The 26,065-nt window shown below is 39.7% G+C and overlaps 1 protein-coding gene across 1 annotated transcript in view; it reads left to right on the top strand.

Moving 5' to 3' along the window:
• Positions 1-14,940, top strand: part of exoc5 (exocyst complex component 5) — a 28,430-nt gene extending 13,490 nt beyond the window's left edge. The window contains exons 5-18 of the mRNA XM_060934244.1: positions 916-980; positions 2,680-2,708; positions 2,851-2,960; positions 3,048-3,092; positions 3,228-3,368; positions 3,468-3,547; positions 3,652-3,861; positions 6,522-6,669; positions 6,758-6,866; positions 8,959-9,079; positions 9,176-9,262; positions 9,481-9,595; positions 9,735-9,950; positions 12,971-14,940. Coding sequence (XP_060790227.1) covers positions 916-980; positions 2,680-2,708; positions 2,851-2,960; positions 3,048-3,092; positions 3,228-3,368; positions 3,468-3,547; positions 3,652-3,861; positions 6,522-6,669; positions 6,758-6,866; positions 8,959-9,079; positions 9,176-9,262; positions 9,481-9,595; positions 9,735-9,950; positions 12,971-13,159 — 1,665 coding nt within the window. The 3' untranslated portion in view covers positions 13,160-14,940. The remainder of the gene's footprint in view (positions 1-915; positions 981-2,679; positions 2,709-2,850; positions 2,961-3,047; positions 3,093-3,227; positions 3,369-3,467; positions 3,548-3,651; positions 3,862-6,521; positions 6,670-6,757; positions 6,867-8,958; positions 9,080-9,175; positions 9,263-9,480; positions 9,596-9,734; positions 9,951-12,970) is intronic.
• Positions 14,941-26,065: the final 11,125 nt, after the last annotated feature.

The following is a 26,065-nucleotide window of genomic DNA, read 5'->3' as shown; positions in this document are numbered from 1 at the left end:
ATCATATGCTATTAGCATTAGACCACCAACATGCTCCCTGAGAGACGCGTGGGAATATACCCAGCAGACTTTTCAGATTTTTTTTTTTCTTCATAAATGAGCCCACCTTCAGAAGAGAAGAGTGGGGTCAGGGAGAGAAGATGGTGATGAATAGCTAAAGGGAAGAGGAAATGGAGGGAAGGAAGGCCGACCTAATCCCTTAGAAAAGAGGGCTGGCCCCAGACAGTGTGAAGACAAGCAGTGGTAAAAACCCCCACTGCAGGGAGACTGCTACATCACTTACATGGGATTTAGCTAATCTTAGCTGGGGGACAGATACTTAGAAAACCTCGATGAGGAGAGCAGAAAAAGCTGGATCCACCTCATGGGAGCACAGTAATGATGTTAGCTGAGGCAGGCAAGAATAGGAAGCAGGAGTGGAAGATGTGTGGATGCTGGGGCCTTCTCCGATCCTGTTCTCCCAATGTGTTAGCTGTGAAGGGAGAGGTGGGGTGTTCTTGTCTGGTCCTGTTATTGGTGAGACCTCCCACCTGCCCATCAGGACAGATTATGGAAGGCGATTTCGTAAGGCTGCCATGGGATTAGTTGTAGTCCATTCATAATACTTACGACAGAGTGAGAGTAAAGCGCTAGATAGGCAGTGGAGGGCAGAGCAGGGAGTTAGCTGAGCTGCTTCTGATGGGCTCACTCGTATCTGCTCTGTGCTGGACAAGAGGAAGGAAGGATTGGAGGGAGGGGTAGATGCAAAGATTTACTGTAAGCTGATCCTCAGGTTTTAAGGCCTGTGCCACAGAGGCCTTTCTCATGTCCGTTTTCCCCTGTCAGCAAGATGCCCATCTCTTTGTCTGACTCACACTTGTATCTCTTATTGTAACGGCATTTTTCTGTTTTCCAATTTTTTTTAATTCTGAGCAGATAAAGGAAGCTGCTGACATCATTCAGAAGTTGCACCTGATTGCTCAGGAGTTGCCGTTTGACAGGTAAGCAGTGTGACCGAATGAAGGTGGGACTAGGAGTGGAACGATAATCCAAATAACATGGGTGGATAAATCACTAGCTGGGGCACCTGGAACAAGCAGATTTTGTGTTCTGACTATTAGATTCTTTACTCATAGTTGCCCAGAGGACAGCTAGGTTCAATATCCAGGAAGGGGGGAGGAAAAACTTCCTGCAGTAGGGAAAACGTGTCATGTCACTCAAATGCTTATAGCTGTATAACAAGTCACTTTGCAGTTAAACATACTGAGTGAAAATAAAGACGTTCTTTTTCCATGTGAGAACAGAACACCATGGCTAATAGTCAAAATGCTGACCAATGACTTGCTGACCTTTTGCAGTGCAAACCCAATGATGCATTAGAAACTTTGCTCCTTTCCCTTAGTCTGTATTAATGCACTTAACTACCTCACACTTTGGTTGTATGTTATTACATTTAATTTAGCTCCCACTTCGCACTTCATCAGTTATATTTTCAGGCAACCAAAACATGGGCAAGAATTTGGAGCTTTCGCTTGACCAGTGGGCGAGCTAATGAATTTATAATTTGTCCACCCCTGGAAAAATAACGCATAAATGCTGATGAGTAAACGAGCTATATTTGAGTACCTTCAGTATAAGCAGGCATCAAAGTAAGCAATCGTTCATGCTTGGACTATGGCAAAGAAGCTTGACTCCAAAGCCTTGCTATTTGACAGTGATTTTACGATATTAAGCTACAAAGTTTTGATCCTTAAAGGAACAGTCCACCGTACTTCCATAATGAAATATGCTCTTATCTGAATTGAGACGAGCTGCTCCGTACCTCTCTGAGCTTTGCGCGACCTCCCAGTCAGTCAGACGCAGTCAGACGCGCTGTCACTCCTGTTAGCAATGTAGCTAGGCTCAGTATGGCCAATGGTATTTTTTGGGGCTGTAGTTAGATGCGACCAAACTCTTCCGCGTTTTTCCTGTTTACATAGGTTTATATGACCAGTGATATGAAACAATTTCAGTTACACAAATTGAAACGTGGCGATTTTCTATGCTATGGAAAGTCCGCACTATAATGACAGGCGTACTAACACCTTCTGTGCACTTTGACAGCGCATTGATACGGAGCTCAGATATCAATGTGCTGCCGAAGCGCGCAGAGGGTGTTCGTACGCCTGTCATTATAGTGCGGACTTTCCATAGCATAGAAAATCGCTACGTTTCAATTTGTGTAACTGAACTTGTTTCATATCACTGCTCATATAAACCTATGTAAACAGGAAAAACGTGGAAGAGTTTGGTCGCATCTAACTACAGCCCCAAAAAATACCATTGGCCATACTGAGCCTAGCTACATTGCTAACAGGAGTGACCGCGCGTCTGACTGTGTCTGACTGACTGGGAGGTCGCGCAAAGCTCAGAGAGGTACGGAGCAGCTCGTCTCAATTCAGATAAGAGCATATTTCATTATGGAAGTACGGTGGACTGTTCCTTTAAGATCGAAGCAGATTCTATTTCAATATTTTAAAATCTTTAACTCTACAATATTATTGTAGACTTGGAAGTATTTTGATGTGAAACATCTATATCCGGTTGTTTTTCAAGGCTTGCTTTCTCTCTCTCTCTCTCTCTCTCTCTCTCTCTCTCTCTCTCTCTCTCTCTCTCTCTCTCTTTCTTTCTCTCTCTCTCTCTCTTCTTCTCCTCATTCAGATTTGCTGACGTGAAGGCCAAGATAGCGAGTGAGTATTTATACCTTTTTGTTTCCAAAAAAGTGCAAATTGTGAAAGATGTAAATGACAGTAGAATTTTAAAGCTTTAAATCATGAATGCTCACAACACAATCTAAAGCATTTAAAAATGATCCATTTGTGGTAATTTAAGGTAAATACCATGCCTTGGAGCGGCAGCTGATCCAGGAGTTCACAGCTGCTCAGCGCAGAGGGGAAATCGGCCGTATGAGAGAAGTGGCTGCAGTCCTGCTCCATTTCAAGGTGAGGTACAGCGTCCACACTGTATGTTCATAACCTGTCTATACTGTCTAATTACTGTCTCCTATTATTTTCTGTTTTCTTTCTCAGGGCTATGCCCATTGTATAGATGTCTATATTAAGCAGTGCCAAGAGGTAAGTTCTCTCTTAACCCACATATTTCTAATATTTCAGACATTAGACTGCAACTGATAATTTGATAGTTAAAAATCTAGAAGCCGACACACTTGTCAGAAAATAATACAATCGCATCTTTGTGTGTTCTGTCAGGGTGCATACATACAGAGCGATGTGTTTGAGGACACTGCTGCTCTTTGTCAGCTGGTCAATAAGCAGGTGGGCGAGGTCTTCTGTAGCCCGGAAACGGTCATGGCCAAACTCATCCAAAACATCTTTGAGAACAAGTTACAGGTAAAATCCAAACTACACATGCTTGATATAAAGTATACACACATCGCCTAATCATTTGTTTCTGTAAGAGCTGGAGTGACTGGACTTTTCTGCTTTTAGACGCATGTAAAAGAAAGACTTGAGACTCGTTCCACTGAATTGGAGCAATACCTCAAAAACCTCTATGACCTCTACACCAGGTATTTCATTTCTCATTTTCATGGAATTGCACATTTCAGCAGTATGACTCCTCCTGCAACGGTGTCTGGGAAGTTTACAAAATGTTTGGACTTTTGTTTTTCAGGACAACAGCTTTGGCTGCTAAATTAACGGAGTTTAACTTGGGTTCGGACAAACACACCTTCCTATCCAAACTGATTAAGAGCATCTTCTCGTCCTACCTGGACAGCTACATAGATATGGAGCGGCAGTATCTGCAGTCTCGTAGTGCTTCAATTCTGCAAAGATACTACGACTCAAAGAACCACCAAAAACGTCCATTAGGCACAGGAAGGTGAGGAGGTCTTTTAAAGGGTAATGTCTGTCTGGAGGTTTAATGTATGTTTGACTCTTCACCAAAAAAAAAAAAATCCCGTAACTTGGACGTGGAGATTAAAGGTGCTGACTGCAAAGTCAATGGAAATTTTCAAATTTATTGTGCATGGCATTTTCCTACATCTCGCAAGAACAATATCACGTAGACGAGTTGTGATCATTTTGATGTACTGAGGGTCGTTTTGCTCCATTTTGGGACTGTTTTCCTACCTCTTGAGGTAAACCGTATGTCCTCACGGAAACAGCCAAACACGAGGAGCTTTAACTAATTAGCATAACTCTGAAACTTCGTCACACCAAAATGGCGACTCACGGAAAACATCGTGACGCTGCATCGACCTCAGAGTAGCAGGTATGTAATTTTGTGGTTGTCATTCACGAATAGATCCGTGAAACAAAAGACAAATATCTTTTCTCTATTACTGCTTTTGTGTTCTCGTTTCTTTCTCTGTAAGATCAAAACATTAGGTGTATAACTCCATGCTTGCTACTGTGGAGTCAAGCCTATGCATTCTAAGGCTAAGATAGCTAAGTACTAGCTAGAATGGTTTAGTTATCTGTCCAGAAATATGACATCATCTAACCTTACTCTATCTTGCAGTTGCACTCACTAGGCAGGCTTTCCTTTTCTTTTCCGCTGGCGGGAGAGCGGAGTCCGCCATGTTTGCCCATGCCGACTTGCTTTAATTAAAAGTAGATCAAACGCCCCACGGTGGTCATGTGATATTGTTGCTCACTTGCTTCGGCAATCTCCAGAATCGTAAAATGCAGGACGCTTTTGATCTCGACAAAATGTGTACACATAGGATACACAGTGTATGCAGCAGCGAAGCATCTCGAAACTCCAACAGCTATAGAAATAGAATGTTTAGCCCTGAATTAAACTTTGCAGTCAGAACCGTTAAATTGCAAAACTCACAAATGAATGGTTTGTTTGAACTTTGTCTGTAAAAATGTAACCTGATTTGTAGATTAGTTACTATTCATTACTTCAAACAGTGTTACATACTGCAATGCTGCCATGTCATACAACATCTGCAGAAGTTTTCTTTTCTTATGTCTTTTCTGATTTTGATCCTGCTATTAGGTTAATGTGAGCTAGTAAATATAGACTAAAGCCTCGGTCACAACCGGCCGTACGTGCTCCTACGACTGGTCTATGTGCAAAAAACGCGAGAAACGCACGGAGGACGCGCGTGTGACGTGCTGATTTTCGAGCCGCAGACCGGCCGCAGAGGTTCTTTGTCATGTCAAACAAACTCTACGGGCGCTTACGTTTTTTTCAGGTTGCAAGACAAACTTGCGGCCAACGCGTCTTTCTCCACGAACAAAAAAAACGCAGTGATTTGGGAAACGCCAAAAATCGCACGGCCAAAAAATCGTACGTCCGGTTGTGACTTAGGCTTAATTTAACCCCCTAACTCCCCGTGTACATGTTTATAGTCTACTGGAAAACTCCAGAAATTTTCAGCTTAATCTCTTTCAGCCACAACTGTAGGGATTACCCTAACAATGATATTCACATAATAATAATAATAATAATAATGTTAAATTTATATAGCGCCTTTCAAAAAAACCCAAGGACGCTTTACAATTATAGACAAGGAAAGGAAAAAAAAAATAAATAAAAATATAATAAGTAAAAAGTCCACCAAGTAGGGGTCAGGATGTAATTCCCGTGGTGTAGCAGCCACAGTCCCACCAAAAGGCGCACGAAAACAAGTCCCACATCTCCAGCACCGCTGCCGTGACGCCGTCAGCAACATCGCTCGAACACCACGCCATGGATCCACACAGCGAGCAGAGAAGCTTCGCCACGCAGAGCGCTGGTGTGTCCCAAACCGCCTGCACAGCCGCCGCGACACCACCGAGCAACATCGCTCGGAACATCATGCCAAGCGTTAAAGCACAGAGCACTGGACAACCACGATGTAAATTGAGCAACAGGCTCACTGCAGTCCACAGCTGGGAGCACAGGCATCGCCCACGGCGAACCAAGGCCTGGAGGGAACCGACGCCCCAAACTGGGTCCAGAGCTACACCACCACCAGCGGACAAAACACACTCAAACACCAAACTACACAAACGCACAGGAAAGAAAAAAAATAGTAAAAGAAAGAAGAGCTCCGGTGAGAAGCGGCAGCCAGAACGCGCACGACGTACTCTCAACCGGAAACGAAAAAAAAAAAAATGTTGCTCTTTACAGAGAAAATAATGTAAAATTTGTTGCAAACCTAAAAATCCAACTGTTACAATATGACAGTTAAAGTCTTATTGTGACTAATATAGAATTAGAGCTTAATCTACAAATACAATTTGACTGGAGAATTCCTGGAGGTGTTTTCCAAAAATCCAGGTTTCACATTAGTTTGTGACTATAGAAACTAGACCTTCCAGTATAAACAGGTTTTTCTTTTTCAGTTTTTGCCGATGATAATCGCCCTTCTGCTGTAGATGGAATTATGTTGAATAACACTGAAGTATTCATTTCAAGCAGAGAAACCACGAACATGTGCTGTTTCAGAACTGACTTTTTTTTTTTTTTTTTTAAAAGATTGTATCTTCATGAACTGAATACTTACATGAATGTCATTCTCTTTCTCACATAAACACATACAGTATCCAGGAGCTGAAAGAGCGGATCAGGCAGCGCACTAACCTGCCTTTGGGTCCCAGTATTGACACACATGGAGAAACCTTTCTCTCACAGGAAGTTGTGGTCAATCTGCTGCAGGAGACGCGTCATGCCTTCCAGAGATGCAACAAGGCAAAACAAAGTTTCATATTTGCTCTATAACCTCTCAAATCCTGGGAAAATTGATCGTGGACACTAATATTTGTATTTCTCCTCACAGTTGTCTGACCCAGCTGATCTCCCTAAAAATGCCTACTCTATCTTCCTGCTGCTTGTAGAGCACCTGTGTGTGGACCATATTGACTATGCCTTAGAGATTGGTCTTTCAGGTAAAAAAGAAAAAAATATATTTACAGCACCAGTCAAAAGCTTGGGGACACATTCTGATAGTCTTTTTTTTTTTTTTTCTTTATCATGCTCTACGTTGTAGAATGATCCTGAAGGCATCAAAACTATGAAATAACACATGGACTTGTGCAGTAAGCAAAATGTGTATGTTTTATATTTTAGATTCTTCAAAGTAGACACATATTTACTTTGACAGTTTTGCACACTTGGCATTCTCTCAACTATCTTCATGAGGTAGTCACCTGGAATACTTTGCCAACAGTCTTGAAGGAGTTCCCATATATGTTGTTGAGCACTTGTTAGCTGATTTTCTTTCACTCTGCAGTCCAACTCAGGCCCTGTCCACACAGCAACGGATTCAGGTGAATCCGATACAATTGTTTATCATTTCGGCCTGGCGTCCACACGGCACCGGCGTTTTGGGTGCCCCAAAACGAAATCTTTTGAGAACGGGTTCCAGAGTGGAAAGATCTGGCAACGGCGCCGTTGCGAAGTCGTCTGGATGAGTAGAACGGATTTGTTTACGATGACGTCACAACCACATGTGCTTCACACCGGGTAGAAGTGTAACGAACTCGATGCGAGTTGTCAAGAAATCCTATAACTTGGTTCATGAAACGCGCTTACAAAATATTTTCACTGTGAAATATTTATTGTGTAATGGTGCAAAGTAAGAGAGAGAGAGAGAATAGCCCTTAGGGCAGAGTCAATCCCGCCAGCAAAAATAGGGAAAAAAAGGAGCGATCTCGCCTCTTCAGATGTTGGTTTAAGTCCTACAATACATTCCTCAAAAAGGGTGTAGAAGAACAAATTAATCCATCAACGTGTATCATTCAGTTTATTCCGGACCATTAAAGACGCCGCCTTCCGCGTAGAATCATACGTCATCCTCGCCGCCATATTGCATGTGTCAAAGCGGAGAATAAAGATGCCTCATTCATGTGCTGCGTTTAACTGTACCAACAGGTTTGCCGTCCAAACGAGATCACATGGGATTACCTTTCACAGGTGAGACTGGAAAAACACTTTTCATTGTATTTGGTCATTATAATGTAATTTTACGAACAGATTTTTCTGACTTTGTGGCTAATATGAAGTCTCACGCATAATAGTTTATGCGCATGCGTCCTTACTTTTTCTATTGTTCTGGTGTCTCCGAAGGGACCGTCTTACAGCGCCCCTAGAGGTGTGGCATGTGCATTGCATTGTTTTCAGCAAGCGTTACGTTGCCATATGTACCTGATATTTTACTGATCCGTTGCCCATGTGGACGCGATATTTTTTTTTTTAATAACATCTCGTTGCCGTTGTCATGTGGATGTAGCCTCATTCCAAACCATCACAGTTGGGTTTAGGTCGGGTGATTGTGGCATCCAGGTGCTGCACTCTTTCACTCCTTGGTTAAATAACATTTACATAGTATGTAGGTGTGTTTTTGGAGTCCGTTTCATCAAAGCATTTCATGGGTTTTGCAACTGCACTTGAAGATCTATTCAAAGTTTTTGTAATTTTCCAGATTGACTAACGTTCATGGCTTTTTTTTTTAAAAGTAATGATGGACTGTCATTTCTCTTTACTTAGTAGAACAGTTCTTGACACAATTTGGATTATGACATTGGATTATGACGCTGTTTTTGTTTTGTTTTTTAAATCATTTACTGTTTGATCTCAGACGCATTAAGAAGGTAAGGAATTGCACTAATTAACTTTTGACAAGGCGCATCTGTTAATTGAAAAGCATTTCAGGTGACTACCTCATGAAGCTGGTTAAGATAATGCCAATAGTGTGTAAAGCGTCAAGGTAAACGCTGGATACTTTGAAGAATCTTTAAAAAAAAATCATATTTTAGCACTTTTTGTTTACCCCACAATTCCATATATGTTCCATATGTTATTTCATAGTTTTGATGACTTCAGGATTGTTCAACAATGTACAAAATAATCAATATACAGAAAAACCTATGAATGAATGTGTCCAAACTTTTTTTGACTGGTACTGTATATTATGTTAATTATGTCTTTTATCTTATGGGTTGCTACGTTATTAAATATAATAATATTTTTGCTTCGCAGCTATTCCCTCTGCAGATGCCAAAAATGCCAACCTCTACTTTTTGGATGTAGTGCAGCAGGCAAACACTATTTTTCACCTCTTTGATAAGCAGTTTAATGATCATCTCATGCCTCTCATTAGGTGAGTGTAAATAATGAATCGCTTGGCATGATCAGAAAAAAAAAAATTATTTCCACCCTTCACTGGCTCTTTTGACCTGTACTGTGACTCTTGTAGCTCTTCTCCTAAGCTAACAGAGTGTTTGCAAAAGAAAAAGGAGGTCATTGATCAGATGGAAGTGAAACTAGACACAGGCATTGACCGGTTAGTCTTCTTTAGATCTCTTTTATCACTTGATACTGAGGCATTTCTGAGAAATTCGTGCCTTCATCAAAATCATGTAGCTATGTGTTAAATACAGACATACCCCGATTGATCAGACTGCTGCAGTATAAAGCATGAATGAACTTGAATTAGGTGTATAATTAATTAAATTTGACTACACATTAAATTTGCCACTCTTGGTTGATTTTTATGTTTAGAACACTGAATTGCATGATCGGCCAGATGAAACACATTCTGGCCACTGAGCAAAAGAAAACAGACTTCAGGCCAGAAGATGAGAACAATGCAATGAGTGCACTACAGTACACTACAGTAAGTAATACTAAGTTCTGAAGTGTAGCTGAACTACGAATGGATTGTAAATACTGAGAGGGTGTGCGTGTAATCATAGGACTCTCCACTTGGCTATCATTTGCATTAGACATGATGTTCCTGTGTGTTCTTTTCCTAGGCGTGCTCTAAAGTGTGTGCCTACGTGAGTAAGCAGGTGGAGCGTGTACGAAGGTCGATGGATGGAAAAAATGTGGACACTGTACTGGCTGAGCTGGGAGTGCGCTTTCACAGGCTCATCCATGAACATCTGCAGCAGTTCAGCTACACATCCATGGGAGGCATGCTGGCCATCTGTGACGTGGCAGAGTACCGCCGCTGCGCCAAAGACTTTCGAGTAAGGAGGGGTCAGAGTTCAGGTCCATCAGGGGTAAAAACTTGGCTCTTGAGGAAATGTGATTTGAAGTAGAATTACTATCCAATCACAAAACAGGAGGTGGGATTAATCAGAATGCGGGGAGGGAAATGACCAAACCACATCAGTGCTGATCTCAACCATTAGCGTATTGTCCCTACCAGTTCTACTGTTTCTTCATCTGCTAAATCTGACCATGTTTGACAATACCAATGAATCCACTATGATGTAATAAAATTCAATTTAGCAGTCTTTGATCAAATGGTAGGCCTACCATTAATTTATGAATGATGATAATCAGGGTGCGATTTGTCAAAAAACCAGAAGGGGGGATTTTTTTTTTTTTAATCATGAAACGTCACAAAATTAAGGTAACAATAGGCTAACGGCTCAATAACATCCGATGATATCAAATGAATAACACTAAATGAAAACGAACACTAAACCAGAGATAGTAAATTCATCTTCCTATCTCTCTGACGAAATACACGAACACTAACACACAACAAAGTTCGCATTGCTTGTCGCGTTGCTGTGATGTTTCTCTCCCTCTGGATTAAATGGACAGTGACTCGAAAATCACTAAAATACAGTGGTGCTTGAAAGTTTGTGAACCCTTTAGAATTTTCTATATTTCTGCATAAATATGACCTAAAACATCAGATTTTCACACAAGTCCTAAAAGTAGATAAAGAGAACCCAGTTAAACAAATGAGACAAAAATATTATACTTGGTCATTTATTTATTGAGGAAAATGATCCAATATTACGTATCTGTGAGTGGCAAAAGTATGTGAACCTTTGCTTTCAGTATCTGGTGTGACCCCCTTGTGCAGCAATAACTGCAACTAAATGTTTCCGGTAACTGTTGATCAGTCCTGCACACCGGCTTGGAGGAATTTTAGCCCATTCCTCCGTACAGAACAGCTTCAACTCTGGGATGTTGTTGGGTTTCCTCACATGAACTACTCGCTTCAGGTCCTTCCACAACATTTTGATTGGATTAAGGTCAGGACTTTGACTTGGCCATTCCAAAACATTAACTTTATTCTTCTTTAACCATTCTTTGGTAGAACGACTTGTGTGCTTAGGGTCGTTGTCTTGCTGCATGACCCACCTTCTCTTGAGATTCAGTTCATGGACAGACGTCCTGACATTTTCCTTTAGAATTCACTGGTATAATTCAGAATTCATTGTTCCATCAATGATGGCAAGCTGTCCTGGCCCAGATGCAGCAAAACAGGCCCAAACCATGATACTACCACCACCATGTTTCACAGATGGGATAAGGTTCTTATGCTGGAATGCAGTGTTTTCCTTTCTCCAAACATGACGCTTCTCATTTAAACCAAAAAGTTTTATTTTGGTCTCATCCATCCACAAAACATTTTTCCAAAAGCCTTCTGGCTTGTCCACGTGATCTTTAGCAAACTGCAGACGAGCAGCAATGTTCTTTTTGGAGAGCAGTGGCTTTCTCCTTGCAACCCTGCCATGCACACCATTGTTGTTCAGTGTTCTCCTGATGGTGAACTCATGAACATTAACATTAGCCAATGTGAGAGAGGCCTTCGGTTGCTTAGAAGTTACCCTGGGGTCCTTCGTGACCTCGCCAACTATTACACGCCTTGCTCTTGGAGTGATCTTTGTTGGTCGACCACTCCTGGGGAGGGTAACAATGGTCTTGAATTTCCTCCATTTGTACACAATCTGTCTGACTGTGGATTGGTGGAGTCCAAACTCTTTAGAGATGGTTTTGTAACCTTTGCCAGCCTGATGAGCATCAACAACGCTTTTTCTGAGGTCCTCAGAAATCTCCTTTGTCCGTGCCATGATACACTTCCACAAACATGTGTTGTGAAGATCAGACTTTGATAGATCCCTGTTCTTTAAATAAAACAGGGTGCCCACTCACACCTGATTGTCATCCCATTGATTGAAAACACCTGACTCTAATTTCACCTTCAAATTAACTGCTAATCCTAGAGGTTCACATACTTTTGCCACTCACAGATATGTAATATTGGATCATTTTCCTCAATAAATAAATGACCAAGTATAATATTTTCATCTCATTTGTTTAACTGGGTTGTCTTTATCTACTTTTAGGACTTGTGTGAAAATCTGATGTTTTAGGACATATTTATGCAGAAATATAGAAAATTCTAAAGGGTTCACAAACTTTCAAGCACCACTGTACATGAATACTAAATGAACAGTTTGCTCTGATGGCGCAGTTCACATTGTGCGCAGCTTTCCGATTTAAACTTTTTTTTCTCATCCTTATACTTCCTGTTTCATGGACTGTAACGGATTTGCTTATTTAGTAATTTTAATACAGAATTTACTTTGAAACTATAATCAGACACTCCAACGCCCCCCCTAAAAAAAAAAAAATTGGCCGTGAAAAAGGCGGCATCTGCCAAAAGGCGCGCTGTTTGCATCCCTGCATAGAACGCAAAGATATTGTTATTATCTACAATGTATCTATTTGCTGGGGACGTTCGTGAACATCAAAGCTGCCACTTCGGGTCATTTTGAAAGTGAGTGCAATGTAGACCATAGAAAACTGTGTCACAACATGCCTGTCATGTCAACTTTTTTTTGGATTTGTTTGTTTTATTGACGGGGTTGTCCCCGAGGATTTTTTTTCAGCAGAGATAAAAACCAGAGGGGGGGATGATCCCCACCATCCCCCCCCAGCAAATCGCACCCAGATGATAATGAACTGGAGAACTTTTTAAGGATCAGAGTTATGGGCAAATCACCTTGCTCGCCTATTTAAATTATTTACACATTAAAAAAAAAATCATATATAAAATATAAAATTTGTCACATTGTTAGATCAGCAGCAATTATATAATTCGTACATTTTTTTCAATACAAATTGTGACAAATTACAACTTTGTCTACTGATTGGTCACTGTGATTTTTTTTTTTTTTTTTTTTTTTTTTTTTTTAACCTGGATTTGTAGATGTAATTACTGTGCTTATTTCTGTCTCAGGTTCCTCTGGTCCTGCAGCTCTTTGACACTTTGCACGCTCTCTGTAACCTTCTGGTGGTTGTTCCTGACAATCTGAAGCAGGTTTGCTCTGGAGAGCAGCTCACAAACCTGGACAGGAACCTCCTGCATGCCTTTGTGCAGCTCAGAGCGGACTATCGCTCAGCTAGACTGGGCCGTCATTTTAGCTAATGATGGGTGAGGCTGCACACCCAGTACACAGCTGTCCAATCAGAACAGTACTCTCGGGTCAGTCTGAGTGGCTTTTGGACTTTTTTTTTTTTCTTTTTTTTAAAAATGCCTTTAATTATAATGACACAACATCTTGTGGATATGAGAATGTGTGGCCCAATGCACACTGAGAAAAGAATATTTATGCATCTGCCCCTTTGTATTTTCAAATTTTATTTGCCTTGTCTGTTTCTATGCTCTCCTTTTAAACCGTAAACTATATGTATGAATGTATGGCATTTCATTGATATGAAATGTATTCTTCGCTTCAACATGCTTTTGCATTACTGTTATAATGAACACAACACTGATCTGTAAAATGAACAGCATTGAGAGTGCTGATTTATGGTTTTTGAAGCTGAGGTTTTAGATTAATTTGCTTCACATCTGGAAAAAACTAATTAAATCGTTTATTGCACCAAATATGTGACTCTGCTAGCACTGGAGACACTTCAGCAGGTTGCATCATGCACTTGCTATTGAGCAACAGCTGTTCAGTCTTTTTTTGGGGGGGGGGCCCACATTAAGGGTGCATAGTTGTCTGATTTGTAAATTCTGTACTTGGTGTTTGTCACAGAATTTATATCAATTGGGTCACTTCCTGTCGTCAGAACTAAGCAACAGAAATGAAACATTACCCAGGTCGCTGCTTATAACATAGGATTTGAATAAATAATGCAAATTGCTAAACAACTGGTAGTAATTCTGATATCTGCAATCAATATGGTTTTGTGTTCAGTCTCTCTTAATCAGAAAACACATTAAATATTAAAGAGACATTCCTCTTATTATAAATTTGAATTTTTTTATTGTAATGGTATGCACTTGGTCAATTCATGTCTTATTATTTGTGCTTTGAATTAGTCAGTTTATCAGAATACTGACAGCAGAGTTTAATGGGGTATATCTTTTTTTTTTAAATATATAAATGCCAAATATCTCCATTTCTGAGAAGACAAGGTACAAGTTTAGCAAACAGGTATTCTGTGTGTGCTGGAGTCTTCCTAACGTACACAGTGACACATTTGCATATGGCATTGTAATCTACTACAGTGTATATTCCTTCTTAAAGTGGTCTTTTTTTTTTTTTTTAGGGGAAATTTCTAAACCTGATGTTTTGACTTTCCTTGTACGCATAGCATGCCAGTTCAGAAATACGGAGTCTAAATAATTGTGTTAACCACCAGCTTGCTCAGAAATGTAACAAAAGAACATTTTGATCCAAAACACTAATGCCAGTACATATTACTGTACTAACATACAATCTTTAATATTCATGGAATAATTCATTAACAAGTTTCAAAAGAATTGGTTAAAATTGGGACTTAAGGGCTCTGTTGGCTGAATCTGATCAAACAGGTCAAGTGTTCGCCATGTCCAGGGTTGGTAATAATAAGCTCCAGTCAGCACCACGGCTCTGAAACAGCAGTCAAACCAGAGTGTGATTGTTCTGACACAGTGTCATATGAACCCACCTGAGCTTAACTCTAAGGATGTGTTCAGAAGGAAGGGGATTGTCTGAGCCCTGTGTCTGACTTTATTACTTTCTTCTCTTTTCTTAAAGCTTCTCACTGTTGATCTCCTGTATTTATACAGGCATTCGTACACGTCAGCTGATCTTGAACCTGCTTGATATGATTTCATGAATCTACAGAATACTAAAACGAGTTGTCACATTGTCGATCTCACGTTTTCTCACTAACATGCAAACCTAATTCAATAAAATATGAAGTTAATTATCATTTGAGTGTGCATTCCTTACCTCAGCAAGCTGTGCATCATGTGCTCATATGTTCGCTGGTTTTATGTCGCTTCTGCTCACTTTGTTGGGCAATGAAGGGTCATGGCTTGAATTTCACACCTTAAATCTAGTAGAGTAGAGTGCAATAAGACTACCCGTTTCATCTTGCTGCTATTGTAATGCCGTGCTACACTAGCTCCACGTGCTTATTAGGACTTCTTAAAAATGGCCAAAGGCAGAAAATTATTCTTAATTTATAAGGTGTGGTGATGTGGCAGCTATGCGGTACACAAGCGCTCGAAAGCTGGCCCAACTCTGTCTCCAGCTAAGTGTACTGTTGTGTAGAAGGTACACAATGACAAATGGGCAAAGTTAAACAGCACAATTAATTAGTCTAATATTAATATGATCAGCGCCATGGAAATTCAATTCTCACAGTCCTAATCACAACTGGATAGCTTGTAAAAATTATTTTGTTAGGCCCTGGTGCAAACACCGAAGCCTTTTCCAAACATTTGAGAACTAGCTATTTGTTTTCCGTGGCGATTAGTGCTTGGCATTAGCGAGTGAGCCGGCGAAGGGGTGATAACAGGAGGGAGAGGAGCGATGAGTGTCCCGTGGGGCCTCTGACTCATTATGAAGGTAGGACAGAGTGCTGCTGTGTTTGGGGCTTTCTGTTTGAGCAGGTGGCATGGATTAGAAACACTGTCAACAGTAAAATGCTGGAATGAAACCTCACTGCGCTCTACCCATCTCTGCTTATTAGCCATCATGATTTGACTTTTTTCCTCTTTCTGTTCCACATACAGGTCAGGATGTTTCTGCAGGTGTTTTAGAAAAACTGACCTGCATCGATATTGTTTGTGTTTCAAGATATCACCATTTGGTAAAATTATTTTAAACTGTACTGTGAAAGAGTTTCTAAAACAAGTGTAGTGATGAGGAAAAATACACTCACCAGATTTTTATTATTGATCAGCACTTCAACTTTTTTTTTCCTTTTCCAAAATATTCACAATATTATAAGCAATGACATATTCATGTTAAAAGAGAAAGTCGGATACATTAACCAAGCAAGACCAATCCACTGTGAAAATTAGACCAAATTCAAATAGTTAAATAAAAAATTATATAATTAATAAAAATCAGTAAGGATAAAAAAAATCAACACATTGCCATTAATTAGCTGGTTGGGGTATCTTGCAATATTTACTACAGTGAAATTTTTAAAAAGTAATAAAAAAAATTAACTATTGTGACTGTTAAAACTATACTTTTTTTTTTGAGACATTGTTGAGACAAAGTGGAGCCATTCCAGTGTGTGAAGTGTCACTTCGAGCCTTCAAGTGTCTCTTGAGACAGGAGTGATCTGTCCGCAGTCTCAGCACAGGTCTGTGTTCAAGCATTCCATGTACAACCCCGATTCCAAAAAAGTTGGGACAAAGTACAAATTGTAAATAAAAACGGAATGCAATAATTTACAAATCTCAAAAACTGATATTGTATTCACAATAGAACATAGACAACATATCAAATGTCGAAAGTGAGACATTTTGAAATTTCATGACAGCAACACATCTCAAAAAAGTTGGGACAGGGGCAATAGAGGCTGGAAAAGTTAAAGGTACAAAAAAGGAACAGCTGGAGGACCAAATTGCAACTCATTAGGTCAATTGGCAATAGGCCATTAACATGACTGGGTATAAAAAGAGCATCTTGGAGTGGCAGCGGCTCTCAGAAGTAAAGATGGGAAGAGGATCACCAATCCCCCTAATTCTGCGCCGACAAATAGTGGAGCAATATCAGAAAGGAGTTCAACAGTGTAAAATTGCAAAGAGTTTGAACATATCATCATCTACAGTGCATAATATCATCAAAAGATTCAGAGAATCTGGAAGAATCTCTGTGCGTAAGGGTCAAGGCCGGAAAACCATACTGGGTGCCCGTGATCTTCGGGCCCTTAGACGGCACTGCATCACATACAGGCATGCTTCTGTATTGGAAATCACAAAATGGGCTCAGGAATATTTCCAGAGAACATTATCTGTGAACACAATTCACCGTGCCATCCGCCGTTGCCAGCTAAAACTCTATAGTTCAAAGAAGAAGCCGTATCTAAACACAATCCAGAAGCGCAGACGTCTTCTCTGGGCCAAGGCTCATTTAAAATGGACTGTGGCAAAATGGAAAATTGTTCTGTGGTCAGACGAATCAAAATTTGAAGTTCTTTATGGAAATCAGGGACGCCGTGTCATTTGGACTAAAGAGGAGAAGGGCGACCCAAGTTGTTATCGGCGCTCAGTTCAGAAGCCTGTATCTCTGATGATATGGGGTTGCATTAGTGCGTGTGGCATGGGCAGCTTACACATCTGGAAAGACACCATCAATGCTGAAAGGTATATCCAGGGTCTAGAGCAACATATGCTCCCATCCAGACGACGTCTCTTTCAGGGAAGACCTTGCATTTTCCAACATGACAATGCCAAACCACATACTGCATCAATTACAGCATCATGGCTGCGTAGAAGAAGGGTCCGGGTACTGAACTGGCCAGCCTGCAGTCCAGATCTTTCACCCACAGAAAACATTTGGCGCATCATAAAACGGAAGATACGACAAAAAAGACCTAAGACAGTTGAGCAACTAGAATCCTACAATAGACAAGAATGGGTTAACATTCCTATCCCTAAACTTGAGCAACTTGTCTCCTCAGTCCCCAGACGTTTACAGACTGTTGTAAAGAGAAAAGGGGATGTCTCACAGTGTCCCAACTTTTTTGAGATGTGGTGTTGTCATGAAATTTAAAATCACCTAATTTTTCTCTTTAAATGATACATTTTCTCAGTTTAAACATTTGATATGTCATCTGTGTTCTATTCTGAATAAAATATGGAATTTTGAAACTTCCACATCATTGCATTCCATTTTTATTTACAATTTGTACTTTGTCCCAACTTTTTGGAATCGGGGTTGTATTCAAACTCATTAAGCCACAAAACTTTTCCAGGAGTTATTAGCATTTTTATGGTATTTTATGCAAAAGGTAGGTGTACACCCATTAGCAGTAATTTCACACCACACAGATGTTACCATGATCCTGCGGCGGTATGTTAGGTCCAGCTCGTCCTCTGGGTCCTGTCCCCTCCAGTGGTTTGAGCAGCCCACAAATCCAGCTTGAGCACATCACACTCTCGCATGGTCCTCCCTCTACCTCCTGGAGCACTGACAATACAGCATTACAGCAGTCGATCCATGTCAACAGCAGCTTTGCTTAATACCAGCTAAAAGCTCATAAGCTAAATCTTCACCTAATTATGTGGAACGATTAGCACTTGGTCTTTGGTCTGCCACTGGGCTTGTATCAATAAATCTTTTTTTTCCTTTCTTTTTTTTAGTATGTGTGTGTCTGTGTTATTTCCTGGAAGGATATTTATGTGGTCATTTTTAAGATGTGAGCATGGAGCTGTGAAATTAGCAGGAGGTCATGTTATGGTGTCTCTCTAAGGTTACAGTTTTGTCCCTGATGCGGTGTAGATGTGTCCCTCTTTCCTTACTGATGTCTCTGGCCAGTAACAAGTTCAAGTTACTTCTTTAATTCAATACGATAATGCCAATAAAAACAAGTTAACATTGTTGATGTTTTTTTTTTATGTTGTCGTAATGCTAGTTTGCCTCAGACAGGCATGACGATGCACGAGACTGATAATTAGGGATTGATGCCATCTGGAAAGTACATTTTCTGTTCAACAAAAGTACTTGTAAGTTGTTAATCATGGTGCATTTTTAAATTATCATCATACAGTAATGGTCTTCAGAAATGTGGTGTAAAAACACAGAGATTTGGGCCACACCTTTAAATGGTGAACTGATGGCGTTTCAGGAAACCCAGTGGAGAAAATTAATGTCCAGTAAATCCTATTTTCAGGGTCGTAAGCATTTTAAACATACAAGGATGTTTTATATCGTGAACAAAATTCAAGAAACTAAAGAAGGCCTTCACGAAGTCTTTCCTCTCTCCTGGCACCTCACTGTTGAACAGCTGAGTCTCTTTCTGTCTGAATGAAGACTGAAAACTCGCCTCTTCCATGAACACTCATTTAAAAAAAAAAAACAAGTTTGTTGTTGATCATTTTTTCTCATTGTACTAACTCTAGAACAGGTGTTTAGCTTGTTAGCATTCTTAGATCCTGAGCTGTTTGTACTAGCATGAGATGTTTTTGATGGAGACTTGCAAAGCACTGGGTAAATACAGTAAATGTATGTGAGGTTATTCTTATTAAAAATACCCAAGGAGTAAACGTGTGTTAAGTACAGCTTTCTAATGCAACTCACTGAGCTGTTTTTGAGACATTAAGCCTAATTTGTGTTTGTTACTCCTTCAAACTTTGAATTGCTCTGTACGTTAATCTAAAGTAACTTCTGAAATCAGCTGACTAGGTAGGTTCTCTGCTGAAAAGCCATTTTAGTGTGGGAATACTGTATGTATAAACTGCCACTATGCCTTTAGCATTATTTTCTATCTTGCTCATATACTGTACAATTGAATATTACAGAATCCCACACAAGTCACTCCAAGTTCCTCAGATCATTTGGCCACCTGGGTAACGGACCTTTCTGATTTGTGGGTGAAAATGTGCAAGTGCTTTTTTTTAGTGAACATCATGAACTCATGCTTGAGAATGAAGAGCGTAATTAGTGAAGCTGAACTTCCTGAAGATGATCTGCAGTGCTCTTTACAAGCAAGAAGAGGGCAGTAGCGTACTAAAGCAGTTGCCTTTCCTCTCGACAAGGCCTTTCCTCTTGACAAGTCCTCTCCTCTCAGCTCTTCACAATGGGGGTGCACCCGGGGAGGTGGTGGTGGTGATGGTTGTGGGGGGGTGTTGCTTTTTTAGGTCTATAAGCCCGTATCCCTTAATCCCTCACCATGATTGACAATCATGATTTAGGGTATATGGTGTCCCATTCTAATCCACGAGCACTGCTTTCATTTGCATACTTGCTGTGCGTGGCCTCATTTTCAGGGAAGGCATGCTGCCTGCTTCCTTTGTAAGAAATGCAGAGAGAAGGGAAAAGAGACAGAAAGAGGGAACAAAAAGGGAAAGAGGAGATAGAGGGGACAATATAGAGAAAAATGTAGAAAAGAGAAAGAGGCAAAGTGAGGTGATGGAGAGAGAGAGAGAGAGAGAGAGAGAGAGAGAGATTGTGATGACGAAAATAGCTAATGTTTACGAACGTAATGCTATTGAGGCCAGAAAATGCGAAAAGTGATATAAATAGATTGGAAAACAGGAATGTGTGGAGAGTTTAGTGTCCATCTCTGACATCCATCCAATTTTCAAGCACTACAGTTGGGTCGCATTCACTTAGATATACAGTAGCAGTCAAAAGTTTGGACACACTTCCTAATTCAATGGGTTTTTCTTTATTTAAGCCACTTCATGTCTTAAAGTAATGATGGATGTCGTTTCTTTTTACTTAGTTGAGAGGTTCTTGCCATAATATGGATGACTACAGTTATGGAATAGGGCTATTTACTGTATTATTATTATTTACTATTTACTGTTTGATCTCAGATGCATTAAGAAGGCAAGATGTAGGGTGCACTAATTAACTTTTGACGAGGCGCATGAGTTAACTGAAAAGCATTCCAGGTGATTACCTCATGAAGCTGGTTAAGATCATACCAATAGTGTGTAAAGCGTCATCAAGGTAAACGCTGGCTATGCTGAAGAATCTAAAATATAAAACATAGTTTGTGTTTTAACACTTTTTTTATTTACCACATAATTATACACCACCACATATGTTCCATATGTTATTTCATAATTTTGATGTCTTCAGTATAGAAAGAATGAAAGATTAGGACAACACCAAGTCAGCAGGAATTAATCAGCCATTTGCAAATACAGTGATGAACTTCATCAACATGCTTTAAAGGATTTCTGTAATTCTAACTAATGTGAGCACTGAAATGTTTTGGAGGCTTTTTTTTTTTTACTTTTTGATATATCATGATGTTCTGTGATATTTATTAATTATCAATGTTTACAGTACTGGCAGATGATACTGTATGAAAGAACCTTACTGTACAGCTACGACAACACAGCTGTCACTATATTGTAGTAATGTAATAAAGCATACAGTATCATTAATTTGACTGTAAATCATAGTGCGAAAAGTTTTTTTCTCTAACATTTGATAAAACAGCATTGATTCAATAACATTAGATCCATTAACATAAACAAATGCTAAATGCAACAAGATTAAAGCAGAAGTAAAGCTATAAGGGGATCTGTCAGGAGATCTATAGCCTCTAGCTAGCTACCGAACAGCCTATTTATTATAAAATAGATAATCCATACACCTCACTGTAATTATTTAAATAGAAATGATCAAACTGTAATATAACTGTCAATTGAAAACTGAACTAGCTAATAATGACAATATTTTAATGTATTCTAATATTTAGTTAGTAACATTAACTAGCTACGCAGAAAAGCTACTGATGAAATGAAATGTTTTGCACTCTTTAAAAAATACAGTTAGTGTCGTCATAGTGAACATATGTAACAGTAACACATACAGCTGAAAAATATTATATTTACTATAAAATATGATCCTATTTTAACACAATTTAGTCTGAAAACTGCAAAACATCGAAGGTGAGCAAAGTCATCTTTTTTTGTACTATGAAGAGCCAGGAAACTGTAATAGTTTAGCTCTCCAAATTACCTGTAAATAATTAGGAAAAGGATTGTACAACCTTTTTTTTTTTGGTCTAACTTGGTGGCAGAATATCTAGGGTGCAAAAATATGTGAAACATTTAACAGCTTATTTTAAAAAATAAAGCTGGACCAATTCTCTCAAAATGTGTAGAAAAACAAACAAATAATATTATGTAAGTATGCAATATACCGTAAACTACAAATGCATTAGGAATGTTAGAGTAGTTGTAGCATTTTAATTTATGAATTCGCATAAAAACTTAGGAGTTATTATGGAAAGTCTGAAAATTTCAGGGCAAACAGCTTTAACGGCTCAGGATTTTATTTCATATTGAGCAGAATTTCTGTAACTGGTTTATCAATGGAATAAAACAGAAAAGTGATTTGCTAATTCCACTTATTACAATGGGTGTGAAAATTTGTTTCTGTCCTTTAGGGTATAAAATATTAAAAAGAAAGAAAGAAAAATGCTAAGAAATATAAAAATGTTATGAATATTTACTTCTCTCATTCGTATGAGTATTTGTAATTTTAGTCAAAAACCAAGAAGCAGCCAGATCACTTGATACTTTTATTTTACTTCTACGTTTATTGATTAGTTGTGTGTATAAGGGATGTCTCACACACAGAGAGATGAATTTAAATATGATATGATCATATATAACATTAATAAAAATACAATGATTTATTCATAATACATATTCAGATGTGAAAATAAAATTGCTGTGATTTAAATGTACATATGTGTCTGTGTGCTTGAATTTTGTAAGATTGTATGTGTGTGTGTGCACACGTGCAGTCATTTCCGCTCCTATACACTATAAATCATCAGTGTTTACCAGTGTAATTGATTTCCTATCACCATCTCTGAGTTAATTTATTAAATAAGAGCGAGTCTCTGTATGTGTGTTTTGTAGCTCCTATCTCTGGATATGATTGAGACAGGGAAGGGGAAAAAAACCCTTCAATTATTCCCCCATTTTGAGAAATTATATTCTTGTACTTGATCCAGCTAACAGGATTTTCTTAAATTACTTTATAAAAGACCATCTTTTAACTTTCCCTCTTTTGCACACAATCCATTCATTAGTAGGTCTGCCTGAAGGGCCTTCGCACATCAATAGCTTGGGTTAAAGTTCCAAACTTATGCAGCTCACTGATGCTCACACTCACAGTGTTTTGTGGAGGCGGGGGCCAAAATTAATAATTTTTCTAGTATTAGGGGGAAAAACCCGAGACTGAATGAAGAGTATTGGCCCTGCATTATCCTGCATACCAGCCTGAGGGTCCAAATGTAGTAGAGGACATTATGCAAAATCTCTCTCTCTCTCTCTCTCTCTCTCTCTCTCTCTCTCTGTCACTCATTCACTCTTATTCACATGCTTTCTCATCAGTCTTCCCACTGCAATTTGTACTTTTACTAGGACTGTATGCTTTTTTTTTTTTGCTTTCTCCTATTGCTGTGATCCACTTCATTTCTATATTATAAACACTAAATATCAGCTCATTAATCTTTCTGATTCAGAGCAGAGAACAGGCTGGGTTTCAAATTAGTCCCATGCTGTCTAAGCATTAGTCATCATCATCATCATCTTCATCATCATCATCACTCTCTCTCTCTCTCTCTCTCTCTCTCCCCTTTGTTGTGTAAAGTGCTCCTGTAATCTCGGCGTGCTCAGTGGCAAAAACAGTGATCTAAAAATACTTTGTATTTGTTTGGCAGTCTGGGAAAACCCTACGTGTTTGTCAAGTGGACTTTCTACAATATGAATTTCTGAAAATGACACTTTCCTAAACTAAAATATGTTTCTCTTTTGAATGAATCTGAAAGTTAGCATTTTAAAATTTTGAAAAGTGAAAACAGGGCAGCATGGTGGTGCTGTGGTTATCACTGTCACTTCACAGCAAGCAGGTTCTAGTTTCAATCCTCGCGGCTGACTGAGGCCTTTCTGTGTGGAGTTTGCATGTTCTCCTCGTGCCTGCGTGGGTTTTCTCTGGGTGCTCCAGTTTCCTTCCACAGTTCAAAGACATGCAGATTAGATCAACTGGCTACTCTAAATTGCCCATAAGTGAGAATGTGAGCGTGAATGGCTGTCTGTGTCTGTGTTACCTCTTTTTGACCAACAGGGAATGAGTTCCGTTGTTGTTCACACAACAAATTTTGAACCATTCAGAGCATTTCAACAAAAAATAAATTGGTTCAGAACCTGAAAAGTTGGTTCCCGGCTCGAACCAAGATATAGCTTGTTCTTATAGTGCAAACCGTGATGATATCAGTGGGCGTGTCATTAGTTTGGAGAGAAAGCAGAGCACAGCATTGGAGAATGCAACAGAAAAGGATACATCTTCAGAAAAAAAAATGGACCAAAAACAAATATCTGCAATAACAGAACAAAAGCTCACAGGTAAGCAATGCGCACCACCATCATGCTAGTACTGTTTATGGGTGGCACGGTGGTGTAGTGGTTAGCACTGTCGCCTCACAGGAAGAAGGTTCTGGGTTTGAGCCCACCGGCTGGCGGGGGCCTTTTTGTGTGGAGTTTGCATGTTCTCCCCATGTCTGTGTGGGTTGCCTCTGGGTGCTCTGGTTTCCCCCACAGTCCAAAGACATGCAAGTTAGGTTAACATTGGGCAGCCATGGCCTGAAGTTGGGCTGAAGTGCCCTTGAGCAAGGCACCTAACCCACAACTGCTCCCTGAGTGCTCTAGCATAGCTGCCCACTGCTCTGGGTATGAGTGTGTGTGTGTGTGTGTGTGTGTGTGTGTGTGCGCGTGTGTGTGCTCATTGCACACTTGTGTGTGCATGTGTGTGTTCACTGCTTCAGATGGGTTAAATGCAGAAGACGAATCTCACTGTGTGCTTAAGTCGGTGCTTGAGTGTACGTCTGACAAAGAAAGGCTTCTTCTCTGACTCCCATTGTGAATTGTGCAACGCCTTCCATTCATGATGCATCCTTGATTATTACGGTTCTGCTCAAAACTGGTGAAAATGTGGGCCGGTTTGCTAGCTGGCACCAAGGTTCAAAGAATCCTGAACAGAACCTGTTCAAGAACCCATGCCCTGTTGGTCAAAAAGGAGTAGGTTTTAGCCTTGTGATGAATTGGTGACCTGTCCAGGATGTACCCCACCTCTCACCCAATGTCAGCTGGGATTGGTTCCAGCTTCCCCCACAACCTGCAATGGATAAGTAGTACAGAAAATGAATGAATGAATGAAGTGAAAACAGAGAATATGGGATGTAAAATATGTGATTCCAGTTCTACTGCGAAACACCAAAGCATTGATTATTTAAACTACTGTTTATTCATTTAATTCACCACACAATAAATAAGATATAGAAATTATATTGTATATGTTAAACATATCAAAGCAAAACAATATTGATTCATAATTCTTATCAAAGAATTATGAGTCGATAATGGGAAATGTTTAATCACTTTGATCATCAGCATCATCCACTTCTGTCGTTCTAGTCTTATCACCTGAAGTAAATGTCACTTACAGCATTTAAACTGTTCACCAGTTTGACATCTGTATAGTGTGTGCAATGTAAGCGTGAATGTCTTTCCTGTTTCGATGCGTGACTGTGCAGAAGCATTGTGGACATTTTGACAGCAGTTTTCTGTCCAACTGAATTGATCTGGCTTATGTCGGTTTGGTGCCGCATGCATCTGTTAAAAATTCACTGTGTGAGAAGATTTTAGACATCTTTATACACACTGACTGCATTTATCACTGCACTGGTTCCTTACTGGTTCCTCCAACATAATCTTTGAGGAAAGTCTAGGCAAGATTATAAAGTACATTCAAATATTTTTACAACGTTATGATTTCTTAAAGTTGATGTGTCAGTGGATTTTATAGGCAGAAAAAGCCTATAGTGATCAAAACCTCATTTTTCATCAGCCACAGTCACATCTGCCAGGTTTTTCCAGACCACCACATATTTTACTTCAGCAGATGCTATTTGCGCCCAGGTATCAGGAGCCAACAACGCTATTTGTACCCAAAGTGGATAGCCAGTGTGGCTGGCTATTTACATCCAGGAGTATATAGCATGGCAGAGCACAGACAAGTATTAGGTGTCCATCACCAACAATGCTATTTTCACCCTAATCCTAACCACTTGTACATAGCTGAATAGCTAATTCAGGTGTAAATAACTGAATAGCTACCATGAGAGCTACCACTCTCAAGTGGGTTCAAAAAGACACTCCATTTTATTTCTCCGCTCTCCATTCATAAACCCCTTTCACATACAAAATCTTTTACTGTATGAGATAAGAACAACGCAGAATAGATAACAAACTTTCATTCCCACTCAGTCTTCTGTAACGGAAAAGTATTCCCACCTGACTGTAAGTAATGAAATGCTACAGAGTGCAAACCTCTGCGTGACG

This window comes from Neoarius graeffei, chromosome 11, assembly GCF_027579695.1.
Source record: "Neoarius graeffei isolate fNeoGra1 chromosome 11, fNeoGra1.pri, whole genome shotgun sequence".
Lineage (NCBI taxonomy): Eukaryota > Metazoa > Chordata > Actinopteri > Siluriformes > Ariidae > Neoarius > Neoarius graeffei.
This window is presented reverse-complemented; position numbering and strand designations above follow the sequence as displayed.